At 38.1% G+C, this 26,159-nt stretch overlaps 1 protein-coding gene across 3 annotated transcripts in view; it reads left to right on the top strand.

Annotated features, from left to right (window-relative positions):
• OPHN1 (oligophrenin 1) overlaps positions 1–26,159 on the top strand; it is a 376,301-nt gene that overhangs the window by 166,571 nt on the left and 183,571 nt on the right. For all 3 annotated transcript variants that reach the window (XM_050776883.1, XM_050776881.1, XM_050776882.1), the window contains exon 6: positions 25,080–25,181. In XM_050776883.1, coding sequence (XP_050632840.1) covers positions 25,080–25,181 — 102 coding nt within the window. The remainder of the gene's footprint in view (positions 1–25,079; positions 25,182–26,159) is intronic.

Genomic DNA, 26,159 nt, shown 5'->3' with positions numbered 1-26,159 from the left:
TAAGACTAGAGCCTAGCTGGGTCTCCAGATTTCTATTTTGAAAATCAAGGGGTGTATTTTTATTTTAATAATCTACTAAGCCAATATTTATCCAGACAACTTAGTTAATAGAACTTTTTTTTTTACTTGCTTGTTTTTTAACCAAAGCGGCTGTTTAAAAATTTTGTCTTTCAACTGGCACTATGTTGTCAGTTTCACCAGGCACAGCAATCTTTGAGGAGGTCCATCTTCCAAAGCCAGACTTCCTCTGAAAATAAAACTCCCCAGGAAACTGGCTTCTGCTCACAGTAGGATATGCATGTCCAGAGGATTTTTTTTTTTTCTTATTTACTTATGTAGCCTCTGTGTGTGTGAGATAAAGCTGCTTCTCACTTCCTTTGACAATTAGGAAGTGGCTGGCATTATTAGGCAAGTAAGGGGGGAAAAGCCCTGTACCCCAACCAGAATTTAATAGTTAAAAGGAAATTGTTATATTGTTTTCAAAGCATTTACTTTCCTCTCCTTGATTGTATCAAGGAAGATGCCAATTCATCATCATCATTGCTATTCTTATGAAACACTCAATATGTATTAAATATTTATCATAGAATCTCTTTTGGGCCTTTTGACAACTCTATGATGCAGTCCCTACTGTAACATTTATTTTGCAGATGAGGAAACTGAGGCAGGAAAATAAGAACTTTAAACAAGCTGTTGTTTGAGTTCATGGGTAAACCCTCTCATTGGAAAATGGGAAGGTTGGTAGATGATGTTGCCTGATGATATGTATGGCGATTTAATTTGGGCTCAAATTTTTAGTTCTTTAAGACGTTATCATTGCCAGGAAATACTTTTCTGGGAACCCCAGAAAACCTTGTATATTAGTTAGATATCATAAGAATAACATAACAAAGCATCCCAAAATTCAGCAGCATAAAGCAATAAGCATTTATTTCTGGCTCACACATCTATGGGTTGGCTGAGGTAGCTTTGTTTTTTTTTTTTTTCCAATTAGATTCGATGGGGCCTGGCTCAGGCCACAAGTTCCATTTAGGTCTGCTGTATGTGTCTCAATTTTTCAGGCATCAGAGGGTCACCTGAGGCAGATTATTCTCAGGATGGTGGCAGAAGTGCATGGTGGGTAAGCAGAGACGTGTGAGGTCTTTCAAAGCTAAGCTCCAAGCCAGCCTACCATTGCTTCCTTACAAATTCAGTTGACCAAAACAAATCATATGCCAAGCCCAACATCAGTAAGGAGGTGAAATACATTCTTCCTTTAGCAGAACTGCAAGGTCACATGGCAGAGTACATGGATACTGAGAGGTAGGGGGAAATTTGGGAATAATAATTCAGTCTGCCATGCCTTGGCTGAAAAGTAGTGGTAGCAGGAAGTCAGAAGATGAGAGCTAGAAAAGATACTCTGTTGGAGAGTGAGAGGTATAGTAGGAAGATCCTTGTGGTTAGGATATCTGGTTTTGAGTCCTAACCATGACACTTTTTTTAGTATGACCTGGAACAAGTCATTTTCCTTGATATTTGAGCATTAAGGGTCCATGTGATGTCTTCATCTTGTATTTTCATTTTCTAGATAAGGATGTAGAGTAAATGGATGCAGTGATTAGTCTATGTTCAAACAGCTAGGTTGAATCAGTCAAGATCGGAACTTTGAGTTCTTTTTCTATTCCTCAATCTTCATTGCTTTAGAAGAATAGTTAATATTTGAGGAGGGGCCACGTGTGGTGGCTCATGCCTGTAATTGCAGCACTTTGGGAGGCCGAGGCAGGTGGATCATGAGGTCAGGAGATCGAGACCAGCCTGGCCAACATGGTGAAATCCCGTCTCTACTAAAAATACAAAAATTAGCCAGGTGTGGTGGTGCGTGCCTGTAATCCCAGCTACTCGGGAGGCTGAGGCAGGAGAATCGCTTGAACCCAGGAGGCAGAGATTGCAGTGAGCCGGGATTGCGCCATTGTATTCCAGCCTGGCAACAAGGTGAGACTCCATCTCCAAAACAAAACAAAACAAAACAAAACAAAAACAAAACAAAAATTGAGCAGGGGGATTGGGAGAGGTTTCAGCTCTCCTCCTTTTCTCATGAAATTAAAGCTGTTTTACTACAATTCTACATTCCACATTACCATGCTTATCTGTTTTCCAGTTCTTCAAAGGCCTGAACAAGGAGAAGTAGGCCAAAATCATAATAGGAAGAACTGAAGTTCAGGCAGAATAAGTGCTTTTGGCATGTAACTGTACTTTAATGTTATATATTGTTAGGGAAACTGGTAACATCGCTGTCCCCAAAGATCTGTTAGAGAGGCATCTGTTGCTATGTGATGTGTTAAGTGGCGTTATTCCTGGAAGCAGCACAGTGGGCTAGATATGACTCATGGCCTCTTCTGTCTTTATGCTATTATAACATATTTTTATGTGTTTATTTGTCAGACATTCATATCATGCTCATATAGTGCCAGGTATTCTAAGAAGTCTAGAGGTACTAATTCATTTAATCCTCAAACCTACTCTATGAGATAGGGAGTCTTACTTATTCCTACAAACAAACACAAATACCAAACACGAACAAGGAACAACAACAACAAAAACCTAAGGCACAGGGAGGTGACATAACTTTGGCGCAGTCAAGCACTAGAAAGGAGCAGAGCTGGTACTTGAACCCAGGTTATCTGATTCCAGAGTCCACGCCTTTAGCCACGTGGCACATAGGCATCAGAACAGAGCAGACCAACTCTGCTACTAGTTCTGTGACATGGAGTGAAGTTCTTCACTCCTCTGAGCCTTGTTTTCAACTCTAAAATGTGAACAATAATTATATCAACCTCACAGGGTTATTGTGAGGATTCAATGAGGTAGTGCATAAAACATGCTTGGCATTGAAATATTAGTTCGATTTCTGTGAATTTCTTCTATACATTTTAAAGATGACTTTTTAAGTCTTCCTTTTAACTTATAGTTTATAAACACTTGCAAGGTTTATAATCCTAGGCTTGATTGATTTATCTGTATGACTGATTCCTTAGCAGTCTGTAAGACAATTTGGCATTGCCATTTTTGTCTAACACAGGAAAAGAGCAATGAGGCAATTTCCCTTGGGACAGAGATTGAGAGCCAGTGACCCCATGTATCTTGGCTGTCTGGGAAGTTGCTGAACTGTGCCATCTCCTTTTTCCACATTTATCCTTACCTTAAAAATAGTCATGAATCTGAATTTTGTCTGTAGTGTTGAAGGTGAATCTTACATTATAGTTTTTAGATTTCTCATTCATTACCCTCATTATTTCTTCTCTTGACACTCCAGCAAGAATTTAGGAAACCTTTGCTGGAGTACCCTTGTGAAGAAAGGCCTTAGTTTGTTACATGCCAAAGTACCATGTCCTGCTGACAAGAAGTTCTCCTCCTGTACAAAGAGTGATACAGTATTCACTCAGAGCTCACAGCCCTGCCTGTTCTGCATGCTGGGATCCTCGGGGACTGGTGCAAGTGGGTGGAGGAGGTTATATAAGCTCACATCTCCTTCCAAGTGGAAAGAGGCGAGGGTCAACAGCTGTCAGCTCCACAGCTGGTCTTGCCAGCCCAAGTGATCCCAGCTTTATTTGACCAGAGAAGAAGGCTTCTCAGTACACAGAGGGGAGATTTGCTGATCCAGAGCCAATGTTTTAAAAGTTTGGCAATTTATGCTAACTTCCTCTAGCTAGGACAGATGCTTATTGGCTCTGGCTGCCTGGACATGATGTTCTCGAGGCATTTTGTGTCGTCCTGAATTGGGCTCCTGCCAGCTGCTCATCTATAGGAGATTCTCATGGAGTGGTGCAAAGCTAATTACCCTTAGACTTTTGGTTGAACAGTTGCTCCTGCATCAGTATCCATTTCATTACATTAAACTAAAAGAATAAAATAAATTCTCAAAAGCCAGATATAAAACGCAGCAATCTCCATAGGCCATTTTTTTATTTTTAATTTTTTGGGGTACATAGTAGGTATATACATTTATGGGGTACATGAGATGTTTTGATACAGGCATGCAATGCATAATAATCACATCAAGGTAAATGGGGTATCCATCACCTCAAGCATTTATCCTTTGTGTTACAAACAATCCAAATATACTCTTTAAGTTATTTTAAAATGTATAATTAAGTTATTATTGACTATATTCACTCTGTTTTGCTATCCAATAGTAGGTCTTATTCATTCCTTCTAATTTTTGATCCTCATTTACCATCCCCACCTCCCCACCATCCCTCCACTACCTTTCCCAACCTCTGGTAAGCATCTTTATATACCCTATGTCCATGAGTTCAATTGTTTTGATTTTTAGATCTCACAAATAAGTGAGAACATGTGATGTTTGTCTTTCTGTGCCTGGCTTATTTCACTTAACATAATGATCTCCAGTTCCATCCATGTTGTTGCAAGTGACTGGATCTCATTCTTTTTTGTAGCTGAATAGTTACTCCACTATGTACACATACTACATTTTCTTTATCCATTCATCTGTTGATGGACACTTAGGTTGCTTCCAAATCTTAGCTATTGTAAACAGTGCCACAACAAACATCGGAGTACAGATATCTCTTTGATAACACTGATTTCCTTTCTTTGGGGTATATACCCAGCAGTGGGATTGCTGGATCTTATAGTAGCTCAATTTTTAGTTTTGCGAGGAACCTCCAAACTGTTCTCCATAGTGGTTGTACGAATTTTCATGCCCACCAACGGTGTACATCAGTTCCCTTTTCTCCACATCCTCCCTAGCATTTGTTATTGCCTGTTTTTTGGATATAAGCCACTTTAACTGGGTGAGATGATATCTCATTGTAGTTTTGATTTGTATTTCTTTGATCAATGATGTTGAGCATCTTTTCATATGTCTGTTTGCCATTTGTATGTCTTTTTTTTTTTTTTTTTTTTTTTTTTGGACAAATGTCTATTCAAATCTTTTGCCCATTTTTGGTCCAGTTTTCTTTTCTGCTTCAATAGGAAAGCACTGAGTTCAATGCATCACAATTGCTGTGTTCTCCCTCCTCCAGCGGCCAGAGATGTTCTCTGAAACATGCTGCTGCTGCCAGGGGTTGGCAGGGTGGTGGTGTCTGCAGTTCTGAACCGTTTTATCTATCTTCTCAGTGTCCTTTCAGCAATATGAAGTTACAATCAGGTACTTTGTACTATGAGTGCTTACATGATTTTTGGTTCTGATGAAGGTATTTTTTTCTGTGCAGATAGTTTTTAACTTGGTGTCAGTGCAGTGGAGGGGGACAATCGGTGGAGCCTTCTATTTCTATATCTTCCTCTGCATCTTCCCACAATAATTGGCAATTTATTCTTTTAAAATTTTGAGATGAGCGGAGTGCAGTAGCGTGATCTTGGCTCATTGTAACCTCCCACCTCAGCCTTCAGAGTAGCTGGGAATACAGGCACATGCCACCATGCCCAGCTCATTTTTGTATTTTTTTGTAGAGACTGGGTTTTGCCATGTTACCCAGGCTGGTCTCAAACTTTGGGGCTCAAGCAATCCTCCCGCCTTGGCCTCCCAAAGTGCTGATATTACAGGCGTGAGCCACTGTGCTCGGCCTGGCAATTTATTCTTGATTTACTGTAACTCTGTTTGGGAAGGACATGGCTAGCACATAACTTAATGTCAACATTTCTTTTTATAACTGAAAGGAATATTGGGTTTTTGGGATGCATCTCTTGTCCTTGGTGGACAATAAGGGTGTTGAAAACCACTTCTAATGGCCTGTCCTCTGAGGATTCGCCTCAGAACTAAGTCTATGCCTGTTTCAAGCTTAGTTACTATATTTATAGCTAGCACAGAGAAGGAATCTATATGATGGAATATTAAATTTATGCCTGACAAGCAAAACTAGAGTAAAGAGAAAATTATAGTTTGCCTACAACCTTAATTACTTTGGAGACAGGCAAATTTACAAGGACAGTATGTGGGGTCGGAGTTATAATATGATCGTGCACACAGAGAGAGTACAGGAAGACTGCAAACAAAGATAGGATATGGGGATATTGAGGAAGACTTAGAGAAAACACCATTGAGAAGGTGACTCATGTATGGAATCTTGAAGGATGATTTGAAATTAGCCAGTGAAGTGGAGTGTGAGGTACAAGGATGCTAAGTGGAGGGCTCAGCTTGTACAAAGATAGAAGGTTTTCAAAGTACACATTGACATCTCATGAGGGATCATGTATATCCTCTCAAGGTGTGTATGCTTAGTCCTGTAGTTGATATGGAACACTTTGCAGCAAGGGAATGTAGTAGATTTTAGATAGTTTAGCCCACCTCTTACTTTTTTTTTGCCTTGGGTAAGATATTTAATCTTCCTGAGGTTTAGTTTCTTCATTTGTAAAATAGTACTACTAAAGTTTATTATACAGCAACTTTGACCTTTAAATAGGGGTCAAATATCTAGACTATGCATAGTATATTGGAGCTACTCAGAAAATAACAAATTCTCTTTTCTTTATACTCATGTTTGATTTCCTGTATTACATTGTGTTTTAATTTAACAAGTATATCTTGAGCACCCATTTTCGCCTATCTCAATGCTAGGCCCTAGGGATAGAGTTGAATAAGATACCGTCCTTGACTTTATCGAGCTACAAGGTATGTAAACTAACTATTTTAACCACAAGGCCATGGTTTCTTGTCTCCTCTGTGCCACTGGGCAACCATCAACTCACTCGTTTTCTAGCCTTCTGCAAAACTCCTCTTTATCCTTATCTATCTTTGCCTTTTTATCTCTCATCTCAGAAAACATCCTGGCCCTTCTCCTGCCCATGGATGATCTCTTCATTTGGGCTTTTTATCCCATTCCTTGTATTTTCTTATTTTTTCTCCCTCCATATAGCAACATACTTAAATCCCTCCTGTATTAAAAACAGAGCTCCATTCTTACTGTCAAGGCCTGGAGAGACTATAGCATAACAATTTTGGCTAAATGATGATAGTCAATACATTGTAGCAATAGGAACTCAAGAGTTGACATTATTTTAAAACGGAGGTATGCTACCTCAGGATGGTTTGTTAGCAGGGAGCAAGGTGCTTAGTTCAGTGGTGGCAGAAAGGGGATAATGGCAAGTGTCAAAATTGTCCATAACCGGCCAGGAGCGGTGGCTCACGCCTGTAATTCCCGTACTTTGAGAGGCTGAGGCGGGTGGATCACCTGAGGTCAGGAGTTCGAGACCAGCCTGGCCAACATGGTGAAACCACGTCTCTACTAAAAAGACAAAAATTAGCCGGGCCTGGTGGCACACGCCTGTAATTCCAGCTACTCGAGATGCTGAGGCAGGAGAATCACTTGAACCTGGGAGGCAGAGGTTGTAGCGAGCTGAGATCGCACCATTGCACTCCAGCCTGAGTGACAAGAGTGAAACTCCATCTCAAAAATAAATAATAAATAAATAAAGATTGTCCATAACCAAATATGATCCAGTTCTAGAGGGCACGATTATCAATGGAGGTGTGACTCACACAAAATTCATCTGGCACTCAAGTGGTATGCAAGGTAGAGACTGGGAATTCTGAACCAGATAGAAATCCTGATGTTTCAAATGGGACACAGAGTCAGAGTCAGGCTAGTAGGCACATCGACATGACAGTAAATCTAGTGTATGGGGCTAGAGTTCTTAATCCACCCTGCCTCATTGTAGACTTGGTCTCAGCAACTAGAGCCAGGGTAGACCTATATGAGCAAATTAAGTAGACTCCACTCTTGAAAGAAGAAACCAGTCAGCTAAATGCCTTACTATTTAAATAAGGAAATCTTTGAGAAAGTGTGTTTTAAATAGAGGAAATCATATGAAGAAAAGGCACAGTATGAAAAAGTGTGGTGTATTTGGGGAACATATAGTAATCTGGTGTGGTTAGAATACACATGTTTCATATAAGAAGTGCAAGAGGTGAAACTGGAGAGTAGATTGGCGTGAGACTGCAGGGCCTTGAATACGAGGCTAAAGAGTTTATACGTGGTACTGAGTTAAGTCTACTGGTACTGTCTTATACCTGGTGTCTGTGGGATCTCATTTAGGGGTGTGCTGTGTCCTTAAAGCATTTCCTTAGTGTCTTTACTTATAAAATACATGGTGGTTTATTCACAAAGTTATCTGCTTCTATATTGGGAATATTGAGAGTCAGAAGGTTAAGATTTTTGTTTAAGGTAACATAGGTAGTAAATGGAAAATGCAGAATTTGAACATGGATTAGTGCCCTTTCCTAGTATATAACCTAGTATATTGTTGAGGTTAGAAGTAAGGGCTTTAGAGTCACTTATGGGTTTGAATCTCCATTTCGTTTACTTCTATTAGCTTGTGTAACTTTGGAACAGTTCGTTTTCTGAGGCTCAGGCTTATTCCTCTTCTGTAAAATTGAGATAAGAATAGTAACATTCACAGGCTTGTATGAGGATTCAAAGAGGTAATGCATATCAAATGCTTAACATAAAAACTTACAAATAATACTCAGTAAGTGGTAACTATTTCTAGTATTACATAAAAGTTATATTAGAAAAATGTGTTTTTACTTGAATTACTCAGAATATGTAGAATAAAAGGAGTTGATCCAGTATTCTGATGTTATAGACATATTTGGATAGGAATTCATGCTTGTTCTGCACCGAGGTTGCAAATTTGCTTCTGTGTTCATTCATTGATTCACTAAACAGATGTTAATTTGGCCACATTCTGTACCTGACACCATTCCTTGTACAATGAACAGGACAGATGAAGTCTCTGCTTATGTCGATCTTACATTTTAGTGGTGTGCCAGAGGATGGAGGCAGGTGTTAAACAAATAATTAGATAAATAATTTCAGAAGGCAATAAATGCTTTGAAGACAGTAAAATGGGTGATTTGATATTACTTGTGGGGGTGGAGTTGGTTTAGGGCAACTTTAGAAGGAGTCATAATGGACAGCCCCTGAAGATGTGACACTTTAGGTGTGACCTGAACATTGAAAAGAAGCCAGTCATGAGAAAAATTGGAGAAAGAGTATTCTAGCCATGGCAAGCGCACAAAGGTCTTGAGGTAGGAACAAGCTTAGTGGTTTGTCTAAGGAACTAAAAGAAGGCCATTGTGTCTGAAGTGAACACTGATGAGAGAGTGGTATTAAGATACAACAGTAGAAGTAGGCCCAGGCCAGATCACAGGGGATTTTGTCGGTCATAGTAAGAACTGTGTATTTTATCCTAAGCGCAGTGTGGACTCCTGGAAGTTTTTAACTGCAGGGAATGATATGATCAATTTATATGTTTTTGCTAATAATAATAGCTTTTGTTTATTGGACAGATACAGTGATAAGCACATTACATGCATATATTTCATTTAGTCTTCACACAACTCAGTAAAATATGATGTTATTTTTGTGATTATTTTAGAGATTAAGAAATCTGAAGCTTAGTAAGGTTAATTTTTTAAAGGTCACAAAATTATTGTTATTCATAGAACCAAGAATTGAGTTTGGATTTATTTGATCCTAAGCCCACATGGCTTTTATTAAGCTAAAATATATATAACAGGCTGGGCGTGGTGGTCCACACCTGTAATCCCAGCACTTTGGGAGGCCAAGACAGGAGGATTACTTGAGGTCAGGAGTTCAAGACCTGCCTGGCCAACATGGTGAAACCCTGTCTCTACCAAAAATACAAAAATTAGCTGGGTGTGGTGGCGGGTGCCTGTAATCCCAGCTAGTCGGGAGGCTGAGGCAAGAGTATTGCTTGAACCCGGGAGGTGGAGGTTGCAGTGAGTCGAGATTGCACCACTGCACTCCAGCCTGGGTGACAGAGTAAGACTCCAGGTCAAAATAAATACATAAATAAAAAAAAAATATAAGAACATTGGCTATTTTAATCATTTTAAGTGTGTAATTCAGAAATATTGATTATATTAAAAGTGATATGCAACCATCACCATCAAATATTTCCAAAACCCTTTCATCACCCCAAGCAGAAACTCTGTACCCTGTAAGCAATGACTCCCCATTTTCCCCAGCCCTGGTAAAGTCTAATTTACTTTCTGTCTTCTCTATGAATTTTCTTATTCTAGCTGGGCTTGGTGGCTCATGCCTGTAATCCTAGCACTTTGGGAGGCCGAGACGGGCAGATCATGTGAGGTCATGAGTTTGAGACCTCAGCCAACATGGCGAAACCCTGTCTCCACTAAAAATACAAAAATTAGCCAGGTGTGGTGGCACATGCCTGTAGTCCTAGCTACATGGGAGGCTGAGGCAGGAAAATCACTTCAACCCAGGAGGCAAAGGTTGCAGTGAGCCCAGATCGTACCACTGCACTCCAGCCTGGGCAGCACAGCAAGACTCCATCTTAAAAAAAAAAAAAGAATTTTCTTATTCTAGATATGTCATATAAATGAATTCATACTATATTTCTCTTTTTGTGTCTGACCTATTTGAATTAGCATAATGTTTTCCAGGTTCGTTCGTGTTGTAGCATGTATCAGAAGTCCCTTCCTTTTTTACGGGTTAGTAATATTCTATCTTGTGTATATACCACATATTTTTTTGTCCATTTATCCATTGATAGACATTTGGGTTTTTTCCACCTTTTGACCATTGTGAATACTGCAGGGAACATTGGTCACCAAGTGTCTGCTTGAGTCCTTGTTATCTATTATTTTGGGTATATACTTTGGAGGGAAATTACCTGGTTATATGGTAATTCTGTGTTTACATTTTTGAGAACATGACAAAATATTTACCTGGGTGCCTGTACCATTTTACTTTCCCATCAGTTCATAAGGGTTCCAATTTTCATTTCTAATTTTTTTATAGACAGGATTTCAGTCTGTCACCCAGGCTGGAGTGCAGTGGCATGATAATAGCTCACTGCAGCCTTGAATTCCTGGGCTCAAGAGATCCTCCCGCCTCAGCTTCCTGACTAGCTAGGAATACAGGCATGTGCTACTACATCTAGCCTGCTTTTCTTTCTTTTCTTTCTTCTTTTCTTTCTTTTCTTTCTTTTCTTTCTTTTCTTTCTTTTCTTTCTTTTCTTTCTTTTCTTTCTTTTCTTTCTTTTCTTTCTTTTCTTTCTTTTCTTTCTTTTCTTTTCTTTCTTTTCTTTCTTTTCTTTCTTTTCTTTCTTTCTTTCTTTTTCTTTCTTTCTTTCTTTCTTTCTTTCTTTCTTTCTTTCTTTCTTTCTTTTTGTAGAGATGGGGGTCTCACCATGCTGGTCTTGAACTCCTGGCTTCAAGCAATCCTTTGGCCTCCCAAAGCTCTGGGATTACAGGCTATTTTCTGTATTTTTTATTTTAGACATCCTAATAACTGTGAAGTCATATTTCATTGTGATTTTGATTTGCATGTCCAATAACTAATGATGTTGAGTATCTTTTCATGTATTCTTTGGCTATTTCTATATCTTGTGATATGGCCACATGTCTATTCAAGTTTTGCTCATTTTTTTTTCTTATTGTTGAGTTTTTTCTTTTTTTGAGATGGAGGTTTGCTCTTGTTGCCCAGGCTGTAATGCAATGACGCAATCTTGGCTCACTGCAACTTCCACATCCCGAGTTCAGGTGATTCTCCTGCCTCAGCCTCCCAGGTAGCTGGGATTACAGGCGTTCACCACCATGCCCAGCTAATTTTTTGTATTTTTAATAGAGACAGGGTTTCTCCATGTTGGCCAGGCTAGTCTTGGACTCCTGACCTCAGGTGATCTGACTGCCTCAGCCTCCCAAAGTCCTGGGATTACAGGCGTGAGCCACCGCGCCACGCCTCTTATTGTTGAGTTTTAAGAGTTCATTTTGTGTTTTGAATACTAGACCTTTATCAAATATATGTGCATAATTGTGTGTAATTTTATATAAATGTGATCATATAGTATTCTGTTTTGTGACTTTTTTTAATACTCACTAATATCATGGATACCCCTGTAGGTCAATTAATGTTATTTTCTCTTACAATTTGTAATGACTCATAATGTTCCATTACATAAATGAATTATAATTTAGTTTGTTTTTAATTTTTTTGTTCCACTTTGCTATTATTAATCATTGTATAGCAAACATTTTCGTGAAACATGAACTGAAGTAGATAAAACAGCAGTTTCATTGGAACTTTTTAACATTTGCCTTTCTGAAACTGATAATAATTGCCCAGGAAAAATAAGTGACAATATCGAAATCTTAACAATACAATAAGTTTGAGCTATTGTATGTACATAGAATACACAGAACTTTGTATCCAAGAAACAGAGATATATGTTCTTTTGGGTACACAGACAACATTAACAAATATAAACTATGCATTAGGCTATAAAGGAAGCCTCAAAAATTCAAAAGATTCTATATCACAGAGTATGTTTTGTAACCATAAGAAAATAAAATTAAAAATTAATGATAAATATTAAAACATTCCATATTTGGGAACTAACAAAGTGGTAAATATTCTTTGGGTTAAAAAATATATTTTACAATGAAATGACAATGAAGTCAGTATATATCCACATTTATGGGACACAGTTCAGTATGTAGAAAGGAAGCTCATTGATTTAGATGTATTGATCAATAAACAAGAAAGATTAAAAACAACTGTATTGAGCATTTAAATTAAAAAGATTGATAACAACAAAACCTACCCGAAGTGACAAAACAGCTGGACATATAAGACTTAGGGGCAGAAGTCAAATAAATTAAAAAACAGCTATAACAATAAAAAATGGTAGAGGTAACTAACAAAGCCAAAAATTAGTTATTGAAAGGATTAACAAGGTAGACTGGCAGGAAGATGCAAACAAACACAGTACAGAATATAGAGTAAAATAAATGAAATATTACAGACACAACAGATGTGTTAAAAAGACAAAAGAATTATAATACCTTTGAAAAAAAGAGATGAGGTAAACTCCTAGAAAAATGTAAATGGCCAAAAATTGGCAAAAGGAAAAATTGAGACTTTGAGTAGACGGATATATATTAAAGATTTTGAAATGGAATTCATACTTCCTCTCCCCTTTACTCCCTCAGAAAAAGTTGTCCAAAACAAATTTGACCTTAGAAATGAGTCGGTTCAAATCCTTTCATTATTAGTGTAAAGGAGAAAAATCATGTGCTTATTGTAATCAACCTAGAATTGCAGGAAAATTACTTAAGTAAATAATATTTATATGATAACCTATGGCAAACATTATACTAAATGGAGAAACTTTAAGTATGTTCATCTTACGGCTGGATGTAGCACATGCCTGTATTCCTAGCTAGTCAGGAAGCTGAGGCGGGAGGATCTCTTGAGCCCAGGAATTCAAGGCTGCAGTGAGCTATTATCATTATCTTACAATGGAGAACAAGAGAAAAATACCCGTTCGTCTACTATTGTTTAACCCAGTACTGGAGAACCTCACCAATACTATTAGAATGAAAATTGGCCGGGCGTGGTGGCTCATGCTGGTAATCCCAGCACTTTGCAAGACCTAGGTGAGCAGATCACCTGAGGTCAGGAGTTTGACATCTGCCTGACCAACCTGGCAAAAACCCATCTCCTCTAAAAATACAAAAAATGAACCAGACATGGTGGCTGGTGCCTGCAGTTTCAGCTACTTGGGAGGCTGAGGCAGAAGAAGTGCTTGAACCCGGGAGGCAGAGGATGCAGTGAGCTGAGATTGTGCCACTGCACTCCAGCCTGGGAGTGAGACTCCTTCTAAAAAAAAAAAAAAGAGAAGAAGAAGAAAAGGAAAAAAAAAGATAATTAAATAAGTGCACAAAGATGGGAAGGAAAGACATGAAATTGGTTACTATTTGAAAAACACTACAAAACAGCATGGTGTTATTTGCAGATGATATAATTATATAACTGGGAAAATCAGCAGCATCAGTAAACTTTATAAGGACTAATAAGAAATTCACTAGACTGGCAATTACATGAGTAATTTGCCAAAGTTAATATTATTTTTAACACGTGCAATAAGTAACCAGTAAATGTGATAAGTCATGTTGATACGGGAAGGGAGTAGGCAAGTGCTGGGAAAAGGAAGGCCGGGTCCCTGGCTAGGGCTCCACCCCTGGGCCTGTGCACTCAGACCTAGGTGAGGACAGGCATTTCTGTTTTCATGCCAAAATGTTACATTTTCCAAGACCACCCTGTCCTGCCATGCCCCCATCCTGTGCCTATAAAAACCCCAAGACCCTAGTGGGCAGAGACACAAGTGGCTGGACATCAAGAGGAACACACAGGCGGAAGAATGCATCAGCAGACACCAGCAGATGCCAGCAGGACACCGGCAGAACCAGTAGGACACCGGCAGACACCAACAGATACCAGCAGGACACCTGCAGACAGCAGCAGATGCCAGCAGGCCATATATGGCAGGAAGACGCTGAGTTCAGCCGAGGGCGGTCAGAGGAGAGCGGGAGAGCTCGGCCGCTGAGTGGCCTGACTCCTGGGGAAAACCACATTCCCACTCCATCCCCCTCCTGGCTCCCTATCCATCTGCTGAGAGGTACTTGCATCATTCAGTAAAACCTTGCACTCATTCTCCAGTCCCACGTGTGATCTGATTTTTTCGGTACACCAAGGCAAGAACCCGGGATACAGAAAGCCCTCTGTCCTTGTGATAAGGCAGAGGGTCTGAGCTGATTAACACGAGTTTCGTATAGACAACAAAACTAAAAGAGCACACTGTAGCACACGCCCACTGAGCCTTAAGGAACTGTAAGCATTTGCCCCTAGATGCTGCCTTGGGGTTAAAGCCCACATGCCCCACAACCTGCCCATCTGCATGCCCCCCCTAGAGGTTTGAGCAGAGGGGCACCGAAGAAGCGAGCCACACCCCAGTCTCATGCCCTTTGAAGGGGATAAGGGAACTTTTCCTGTTTCAATATCATTCACATTAGCAGTAAAAACTAAAATATGAAGAAATTATTTTTTAAAAATATACGAGATCTCTATGGGGAAAAGCATTAAAGTCTAGTAAAGGACATGGAAGAAAATCTAAATAAATTCTAGACCTTTCCTGTTTTCAAATGGATTTCATTAATATTATACAGATGTTAATTCTCCTCTAATTAATCTATAAATTAAAGTTTAGTTGGATTTTTAGCTTACTATGCACAAATAGCTAAGTTAACCTTTAAAAAAAGACAAAAGAAGAGAGATTTTCTCTACCAGGCAGCACACATATTACAAAGTCAGTGGAGTGGAAACAGTCGGATATTGGTCCTCAAACAGGCTAGTCAAACAGAATAGATAGCTGGAGTTCAAAATCACATATTAATTTAATATAAAATAAAAATCGCACTCCAAATTAATGGGGAGTGGAAAAATTCATAGGTGATTATAGGAATAATCAATCTCTATATAGAGAAATATAAAACTGGATACCTACCTAACATCACAAACAATGGTGACTTCCAGATGGATGAAGGGCCTAGAAGTGAAAGGCAAAACTCAAAGTTTGTTTGTGTCCTGTGACCTCCTCCCCATGTGATCATCTAAGTGGAAGTTCAAGGTCTCCAGGGAGCTGATGAAACCTTCGAGGATAATGCCTTCCCAGGGCTGCTCATTTCACTTTGTTATAAGGGCTCTGTACAGGTCTTGCTTTTGTGCCATTTATTAATTAGTTTTAAAAGATTAAAAACTAATTTATTAATTAGTTTTAAAAGATTAAAACATATTTTGTCCAGCATTTTAGAATTTTAGCCCAGAGTCAGCATATCTTACCGAGCAACCATCCTTCTAAGAATGGAACTCTCTCCTTATGTTTTCATTTTCAGTCTAGGGGAAAAATCCTTCCTGGTTATGGAAAAAAGTGCCACAGTGTATGTTCTAACTCTACTTTCTTTTAACATTTCTGCATTGCGGGATTTAAGAATTGCTACTAAGGATCATTCAGTCATTATTATCATTTTGTCATGGGGGATATGGAAGGTTAGCCATCCAGATAACATATTGACTGGTTTTTGCATGATATTTAAATTACAGATATTTTAGGCCACTTTTAAATTGAATGACAAAAATAGGCGCTCTTGTTAGAGAAAACTTGAATAGTAGGTTGCTTTTGCCAGGCATAAGAGAATTCACTCATCTCATTCTGAGGCTCTTTGCCAAAGGATAGCCTTTGGCTTGTCTACCATAAGAATCTGTGATCTGTCATAAAGCTAGTAACTTTATTTCTGGGACATGTCTTGTCAGTAGATAGTAAATGTTAGATGTGGCCCACTCTTTGATTAATATTTAAGGAGGAAGAGGTATTTTTCAAAATATCAGAGTTCTCCTATTTGTTTGGATCATATAGAATACCCATTATCAAGTAGTACAACACTAGAAGGCTACAAAGAATTAGAATGTTTGATTAATAGAAAATAGGCTAAGGGCAAGGAAACCAAGTTGAAAACATGAGCACTGTATCCCCTTACTTACCTAAAGCAAATTTCATACTAAGATACGTAATTCCTATTAATTGCCACTTGTGGGAAGGAGTAGTGGGAAAACCGCAAATTAGATTGTTTTAAACCTACTTGTATACTCGATTGAGACATCACATCTTAAAGAATAGCTAATCTGAATAGCTAAAATTTGATACTCTTCTTCACAAATTTAGATTTGGATTGTCTGCTTAGATTTCTCTTTCTAACCCGATTACCTTGGCCCAAGATCCTACTCAAATCATTTGAATGCTCAGGGACACTTAAATTGTTAACGTATGTCAGCCTTTGGTGTCTCCTTTACAAAGTGGAGGTAGTAAAATCCTATCTCACACTCAGAAAAGAAACAAGGCAAAATGTTTAATAGTGGTTACCTGTATGCAGTGGGCTTGGCAATAGGATAAGATTTTCACTTTTTACAAGCTGTATACTTCTGAATTGTTTAAACTTATTTCACTTCAAACAGGTATTGTTTTCATAATTTTTAGAACAAAAAGTAAGATAAGAAAAGGTCATAACCGATATCCAGGTAAAAATAATAGACCAAACCTGGAAATTGAATTATACTCTATCAGGAAACCTGATCGAAAGTATTGTAAACAGACTCTTTAAATAAAATTTAAAGACCCACAAGAACAGGATCAATGGAAGAAGCAACAATAACAACACAACTTTACAAACTAGAATGAAAATAGATGAATGACATCTTACTTACCAGTTGTAGCAAAGCCAAATCTTAAGATGGCAATGGAGAAATCCAAGAACAATCCTAATCGTAGTGGAGAATCCTAAAGACTCAATAATAAAAGGCAATTACTAACTTCAGGGAATATAAAAAGTTGTATAGAAAATTAAGATTAATCATACTGTGCTATATGAATCAGCTATAAATAGTGTTTGGATAGCAATAATAGTGTAAATACTGAATATAGATGAAACCATAATTTTCATAAAAGCATACTGGGAGTATAAGAGGAAAGGAAGTGTGTGTAGAGGAAATTGATGTTGGTGCTGGTGGTTATAATGAGACAGGAAGAGTAAAGAGAGCTAAATCTTCATCTTTCATACTGGGAAGTTAATAGGTAATGCATAAGTACTAAAAATTAAGAAATAGCTATTTAAAAAATTCATTTCAAGACACTAAAGTTATGGAAGTAAATACTAGAAGAATGAACATAAATAAATCAAAGTTGATGTTTCTGGGAAAGGGGAAATAGAAGAAGGACAGAGGATTGTTGCTTGTTTTAACCAAGTACATGGAACTAGATGCTTATTTGATTAAAGAAAAACTTCTATAAAATACCTTAAGCTTCAGATGTTTATTAAGTGATCATTTGTACCTTATGAGTGTGATGATGCAACCAAGTTCTCAGGCTTTATTTCCTCTCTTTACTCTCTGATTCCTTATAGAACTGTATAAATTACTATGACATAAGAAAAAATTTGAACGTTAAACCTAGCAATCAGAGTTAATGTGAAAATTTCAATTAAATAATGTATAATAGTATTCTCTGATGGTAGTTTGTATTTCTGTGGGGTCGGTGGTGATATCCCCTTGATCATTTTTAATTGCGTCGATTTGATTCTTCTCTCTTTTCTTCTTTATTAGTCTGGCTAGTGGTCTGTCAATTTTGTTGATCTTTTCAAAAAACCAACTCCTGGATTCATTGATTTTTTGGAGGGTTTTTTGTGTCTCTATCTCCTTCAGTTCTGCTCTGATCTTAGTTATTTCTAAACACCTCTACGCAAATAAACTGGAAAATCTAGAAGAAATGGATAATTTCCTGGACACTTACACTCTTCCAAGACTAAACCAGGAAGAAGTTGAATCCCTGAATAGACCAATAGCAGGCTCTGAAATTGAGGCAACAATTAATAGCCTACCAACCAAAAAAAGTCCAGGACCAGATGGATTCACAGCTGAATTCTACCAGAGGTACAAGGAGGAGTTGGTACCATTCCTTCTGAAACTATTCCAATCAATAGAAAAAGAGGGAATCCTCCCTAACTCATTTTATGAGGCCAGTATCATCCTGATACCAAAGCCTGGCAAGGACACAACAAAAAAAGAGAATTTTAGACCAATATCCCTGATGAACATCGATGCAAAAATCCTCAATAAAATACTGGCAAACCGGATTCAGCAACACATCAAAAAGCTTATCCACCATGATCAAGTGGGCTTCATCCCTGGGATGCAAGGCTGGTTCAACATTCGCAAATCAATAAACATAATCCAGCATATAAACAGAACCAAAGACAAGAACCACATGATTATCTCAATAGATGCAGAAAAGGCTTTTGACAAAATTCAACAGCCCTTCATGCTAAAAACGCTCAATAAGTTCGGTATTGATGGAACGTACCTCAAAATAATAAGAGCTATTTATGACAAACCCACAGCCAATATCATACTGAATGGGCAAAAACTGGAAAAATTCCCTTTGAAAACTGGCACAAGACAGGGATGCCCTCTCTCACCACTCCTATTCAACATAGTGTTGGAAGTTCTGGCTAGGGCAATCAGGCAAGAGAAAGAAATCAAGGGTATTCAGTTAGGAAAAGAAGAAGTCAAACTGTCCCTGTTTGCAGATGACATGATTGTATATTTAGAAAACCCCATTGTCTCAGCCCAAAATCTCCTTAAGCTGATAAGCAACTTCAGCAAAGTCTCAGGATACAAAATTAATGTGCAAAAATCACAAGCATTCTTATACACCAGTAACAGACAAACGGAGAGCCAAATCAGGAATGAACTTCCATTCACAATTGCTTCAAAGAGAATAAAATACCTAGGAATCCAACTTACAAGGGATGTAAAGGACCTCTTCAAGGAGAACTACAAACCACTGCTCAGTGAAATCAAAGAGGACACAAACAAATGGAAGAACATACCATGCTCATGGATAGGAAGAATCAATATCGTGAAAATGGCCATACTGCCCAAGGTAATTTATAGATTCAATGCCATCCCCATCAAGCTACCAATGAGTTTCTTCACAGAATTGGAAAAAAACTGCTTTAAAGTTCATATGGAACCAAAAAAAGAGCTCGCGTCTCCAAGACAATCCTAAGTCAAAAGAACAAAGCTGGAGGCATCACGCTACCTGACTTCAAACTATACTACAAGGCTACAGTAACCAAAACAGCATGGTACTGGTACCAAAACAGAGATATAGACCAATGGAACAGAACAGAGTCCTCAGAAATAATACCACACATCTACAGCCATTTGATCTTTGACAAACCTGAGAGAAACAAGAAATGGGGAAAGGATTCCCTATTAAATAAATGGTGCTGGGAAAATTGGCTAGCCATAAGTAGAAAGCTGAAACTGGATCCTTTCCTTACTCCTTGTACGAAAATTAATTCAAGATGGATTAGAGACTTAAATGTTAGACCTAATACCATAAAAATCCTAGAAGAAAACCTAGGTAGTACCATTCAGGACATAGGCATGGGCAAAGATTTCATGTCTAAAAACACCAAAAGCAACGGCAGCAAAAGCCAAAATTGACAAATGGGATCTCATTAAACTAAAGAGCTTCTGCACAGCAAAAGAAACTACCATCAGAGTGAACAGGCAACCTACAGAATGGGAGAAAATTTTTGCAATCTACTCATCTGACAAAGGGCTAATATCCAGAACCTACAAAGAACTCAAACAAATTTACAAGAAAAAAAACAAACAACCCCATCAAAAAGTGGGCAAAGGACATGAACAGACATTTCTCAAAAGAAGACATTCATACAGCCAACAGACACATGAAAAAATGCTCATCATCACTGGCCATCAGAGAAATGCAAATCAAAACCACAATGAGATATCATCTCACACCAGTTAGAATGGCAATCATTAAAAAGTCAGGAAACAACAGGTGCTGGAGAGGATGTGGAGAAATAGGAACACTTTTACACTGTTGGTGGGATTGTAAGCTAGTTCAACCATTATGGAAAACAGTATGGCGATTCCTCAAGGATCTAGAACTAGATGTACCATATGACCCAGCCATCCCATTACTGGGGATATACCCAAAGGATTGTAAATTATGCTGCTATAAAGACACATGCACACGTATGTTTATTGCAGCACTATTCACAATAGCAAAGACTTGGAATCAACCCAAATGTCCATCAGTGACAGATTGGATTAAGAAAATGTGGCACATATACACCATGGAATACTATGCAGCCATAAAAAAGGATGAGTTTGAGTCCTTTGTAGGGACTTGGATGCAGCTGGAATCCATCATTCTTAGCAAACTATCACAAGAACAGAAAACCAAACACCGCATGTTCTCACTCATAGGTGGGAACTGAACAATGAGATCACTCGGACTCAGGAAGGGGAACATCACACACCGGGGCCTATCATGGGGCGGGGGGAGGGGGGAGGGATTGCATTGGGAGTTATACCTGATGTAAATGACGAGTTGATGGGTGCAGCACAGCAACATGGCACAAGTATACATATGTAACAAACCTGCATGTTATGCACATGTACCCTACAACTTAAAGTATAATAATAATAAATAAATTAAAAAAAAAAAATTCTAAAGCTAAAAAAAAAAAAAAAAAAAAAATAAATAAATAAATAAATAAATAATGTATAATAAAGAACCTCATACTGCTTGGCAAATATGTGTTTTCCAGAAGTAGAATTTCCTTCCCCTTCTCCACGAGGTCAACAAGTCTGTTGGTGCAGCGTTTTTCCTGAACGTGGAAACTGACTCTTGATAAGATAAGAGCTTCTCCTACATTTGGCACTTTCAGTGAAATTGATCCTAGAATGAAAGTACTTTTGAACTCATGTTGGGATGTCTCAGAAGCAGTAGGCTATGGTTATTGCTGGTTAACCCTAGTAGAATTAATTATAAGTGGGCTTACAAAGAAATAGAAAATCTGAATAGACCTATAACAAATGATGCTGTTGACCTATGAATCAAGGAGCTTTGCAGGAAGAGAAGTCCAGAGTAAGATGGCCTCACTGGTGTATTCCACTAATTGCTTAAATAATTCACACTAACCCTTAACAAATATTACAAAATAAAGGAGGAGGAAACACCTCCCAACTCATTCTATGATTCTGATACTTTGCTATACGTATTACTCTTAAAGCAAAGCCAGACACAACAAGAAATTACAACTATAAACCAATATCCTTTACAAATATAGACACAAAAATCCTCAACCTAGCAAATTAAATACAACAGCATATACAAATAATTATATGCCATAACCATTTATCCTAGAAGTGCATGGTTGATTTAATGTCTGAAAAATCAGTGTAATACACATAGATTATTACATGCAATATACATAGATATTAATAGATTAAACAACAAAAAACATATGAACATCTCCATAGACCTAGAAAAATCATTTGACAAGATTCAACACCCTTTTCTGATAAATATATGGAACAAACTAGGAATTCAAGGGAACTTCTTCAACCTAATTGATGGCAGCTATAACCAAAACTAGAAGTTAACATCACACATAAGGGAAAGACTAAAATCTTTTCCTCTATGGTAAAGAGCAAAATAAGGATGTCTCCTCTCTTCACTTTGATTCAACATTGCACTGGAAGTTCCAGTTAGCATATTTAGCCAAGATTGGAAAGAAGTAAATCTATCTCTATTTGCAGATGACTTCATGTTGTATATAGAAAATCCTCAGGAACACACACACACACACACACACACACACACACAGAACTAATGAAGGAGTTCAACAACATTGTGTAGGATACAGGATCAGTATGTAAAAATAAATTTTATTTCTATCTACTTTGGAATAAAATTGTATTTCTATTGACATTAATAATGTGAACGTTAAGAAAACAATCTGATTTAATCAAAATGATTAAAATATTTAGGTATAAATTTAACGAAAGATGTGCAAGACTTATATGCTGAAAACTACAAAACATCATTGAAATAAATTAAAGAAGCCCTAAATCAATAGAAAGACAAGCTGTGTTCATGAATTGAAAGCCTTAATATTGTTAAGATGGCATTACTCATCAAGTTGATCTACAGATTCAATGCAAGCTCTATCAAAATTCCAGCTGGCCATTTCACACAAATTGATAAGATGATCCTAATATCCACATAGAAATGGAAAGGACTGGAATAGAAAAAAATGTCAAAGGCAAATTTTTACATTTCAAAACTTACTACAGGCCAGGTGTTGTGGCTCACGCCTGTAATTCCAATATTTTGGGAGGCTGAGGCGGGTGGATTACCTGAGGTCAGGAGTTCAAGACTGGCCTGGTCAACATGGTGAAACGCCGTGTCTACTAAAAATACAAAATTAGCTGGGTGTAGTGGCACATGCCTGTAATCTCAGTTACTTGGGAGGGTGAGGCAGGAGAATCTCTTGAACCCAGGAGGTGGAGGTTGCTGTGAGCCGAGATCATGCCACTGCATTCCAGCCTGGGCAACAAGAGTGAAACTCAGTCTCAAAACAAAACAAAAGAAAACTTACTACAAAGCCACAGTAATCAAGACAGTGTGGTGCTGACATAAAGATAGACATATAGATCAATAGAATAGAACTGAGAGTCCAGAAACAAACATTTATGGTTCAATGATGATTTACAAAGATGTTAAAAGCGATCAATTGGGAAAGAATACTCTTTTGAATAAATGGTGCTGGGACTATCGGATATTTACTTGCAAAAGAATAAAGAAAACATAGTACATCCATACAGTCAAATACTCTTCAGTCATAAAAAGGAATGGAGTACCAATACATGCTACAATATGGATGACCCTTGAAAACATTATGTAAGTGTAAGAAGCCCGTCACCAAAGACTATAGTGCAGATTCCAGTTAATATGAAAGGTGTAGAATAGGAAAATCCATAGAGATGAATGTAGACTGTGGATTTTTGAAGGTGGGTAGAATGGGGAATGGAAAGTGACCACTAGTGTGATTAAGATTTCTTTTTGGGGTGATGAAAATATTTTGGAATTAGATAACAGCAGTGGTTGCACAGCTTTGTGAATATGCTAAAAACACCTGAATTGTAATTGTACACTTTAAAAGGATGAGTTTTATGATATGAGAATTATATTTCAGTTTTTAATTTAAAAATTGAATTGAAGGAGAACGTATTCTACAGAATCTTATCGTCCTTGGTGGAGACAGTAAAGTTTTCTGGCTCATGCTTTTCTCAATTAATTGGTACTTTAAATTGATTCAACAGCTGAAGGAACAGTTTGTCCTTCCTATGTTTTGTGTGAAAATGTCTACCTCCTGTTTTGGTATCTGAGTTAGGGTTGGGTTATGGAACTTCTCGAGTTGTATTCCTAAGACGTTCTAATTATTTATAAGCCCCATGAATGTTATTCCACCCATGATAATCTGGGCTACATGGACTGTGATCTTGGATGTTAGTTCACCTTATTTGAACCTTAATTTCCTTTACAATATCTGCTTCTCAGGGCTGTAAAGTCTAAATGAGATAATAGATTTTAAGTGTCTATCATAGTGCCTGGCCTGATGTAGGCCTCAGCCTCCCAAGTAGCTGGGATTACAGGCACACACCACCATGCCCAGCCAATTTCTCTCTCTCTCTCTCTCTCTTTTTTTTTTTTTTTTGTATTTTTAATAGAGATGGGATTTCACCATGTCGGCTAGGCTGGTCTCAAACTCCTGACCTCAGGTGATCCGCCCACCTCGGCCTCCCAAAGTGCTGGCATTACAGGAGTGAGCCACTGCGCCTGGCCAAAAGCACATTTCTTATATGTCACAGGTCACTCAGCTCTGTCCTAGCTTCCTGCCCAGCAACAGATTGCTTGTAGCAATAAACCATGGGTGAATTTTTTTTTCTTTTATTTGTGGTACCCTGCTGTGCCTCTTCTACTACCTGGCACATTGCAGGTGCTCAGTGATTTTGAATTTCCCATGAGACAACACAAGCCATTTACATTGATTTTCCAGCATGGTGCTAAGAGAATGGTAGAGTGTCAGCATTAGTCTGTGACAAAGGAACATTGTTAGTGCTACTTTAGATGCTGTGTTTCTTCCAGTTGTGCTGAGCAGCAGAGAACTTAATTAAATTTAATACTCGAGAAGAGTAAAGGCTGAGTCCTTCATCTGCCACAAATCTTTGCAACCCTTGCTTTCTAGTTAAACTTTCCAGGATTTTTTTGTCTCTGTTTTTAATATCAGCTTTTTGGAGTGAAGTGCTTAAATAATACCAACTAATTCATTAAAAAGAGATAATCCCAGGTTCCTATTTCTTTGGAAATGTTTTACTTATTATTAGCTGTGTAAGTGCATTGTAGATTAACCTTTTCATGACATATATTTACTTCACTTTTGTATTACGTCTTCTTCCTTTGTAAGAAAATTTGAATGAGTGGTTAATGTATGTGAAAAATATTGGAGGGAAGAAAAGATATCTACTGCACAGGCCCTTTTAAGGTATCATTCTTTGAGGAGCAGCTTCCATAGCTTTCAGCTGTAAAAATAGGGACTGCCATTTCTGCAGGCAGAATGGTTTGGGGTTATATTTCCGGAAGTTGAAACTGCTGAGACCGATGCAAAGCTAATTCTCTGTTGCTTTTTTTTTCCTTCCCAGGAACTAGAGGGATTGACCACCTGAAAGCTGACACTATCTCCTTCATTCTCCTTTCTAAGCAGACAGAGTTACAACTATAGACATTTAATCTTTGCCCTTCTTTCCCACCTTTAGGAGCGGAAAAAGAAATTTGAAAAGGATGGTGAGAGGTTTTATTCTTTACTGGATCGGCACTTACACCTCTCTTCAAAAAAGAAAGAATCTCAGTTACAAGAGGTATGTTCACAAAGCCTGCCCCTGCCTTTCATTGCTAGCTATGCCTTAGAAACAGTGTGAATTTTGTACTGCAAGGCTTTTCCCATACCTTGTCTTAGCAGGGAACCTCATGTGATAGTAGCACTTGTAGTCAAAACTGTGGCCTGAGACTCAGAAGCCCTGAGTACTAAGCCAGCTCTTCCACTAACTCAGGGTGTGACTTTGGATAGGATACTTCTCTCTTTGCCTCATTCCATTATCTGTAAGAAGAGGAGTCAAGAGTCCCTTTCAATTGCAAGTCCAAAATCCATGTGAGGATAAAGTTAAACTAGTGTTGTATTTGGTAGAGATCAGGAACAGATCTTCTACTTTTTTTTTTCCCTGAGATATTCTATAACCTTTTTTTTTTTTTTTTTTTTTGGTGGGGGTTAGGGAGTGTCCTGTTGTGGGACTACTGCTTACCTGGGACTTGCAGTGGCTTCAGTTAAAATAAGCTGCCGTTCAGTGAGACCTTAACACATGCCAGGAACTCAGGAACTGTACAGGATGCAACATGACTACAGAAACAATAAGACATGGTTCCTGCCCTTCTGCATCTTACTGTTGGGCTACTAAATAAGAAAACACATTACTCTTATACTAATAGAATTTTTTACACACTTTAATGTGTATATATGGTGCTTTTGTTGGAAGTATGAAATGAGAATAGAAGACTTATGTTTGGATGTGGGGGATTTCCTTTGTGGAAGAATGTTGCCCTTCTAATTTGATGTGGTCATTAAAAAATAGGTAAAGTGTTTGACAGGTGAAAATGGAGGAATGGACCTTTCAAACAGAGACCAATGGCCCAAAGGATGGAAGGGACATAAGTAGAATTCTATTTTAGGAATCTCAAACTGGCATAGGTTGTAGGGTGAATTAGATCAGGGAGAGACTATAAGCAGGATAACCAGTTTAGGAAACTATTGATCTAGGAAATGATCTAGGGGAAAGTGTCAG

This window comes from Macaca thibetana, chromosome X, assembly GCF_024542745.1.
Source record: "Macaca thibetana thibetana isolate TM-01 chromosome X, ASM2454274v1, whole genome shotgun sequence".
Lineage (NCBI taxonomy): Eukaryota > Metazoa > Chordata > Mammalia > Primates > Cercopithecidae > Macaca > Macaca thibetana.
The sequence above is the reverse complement of the archived record's forward strand: the minus strand, read 5'-3'. Positions and strand labels throughout refer to the sequence as shown.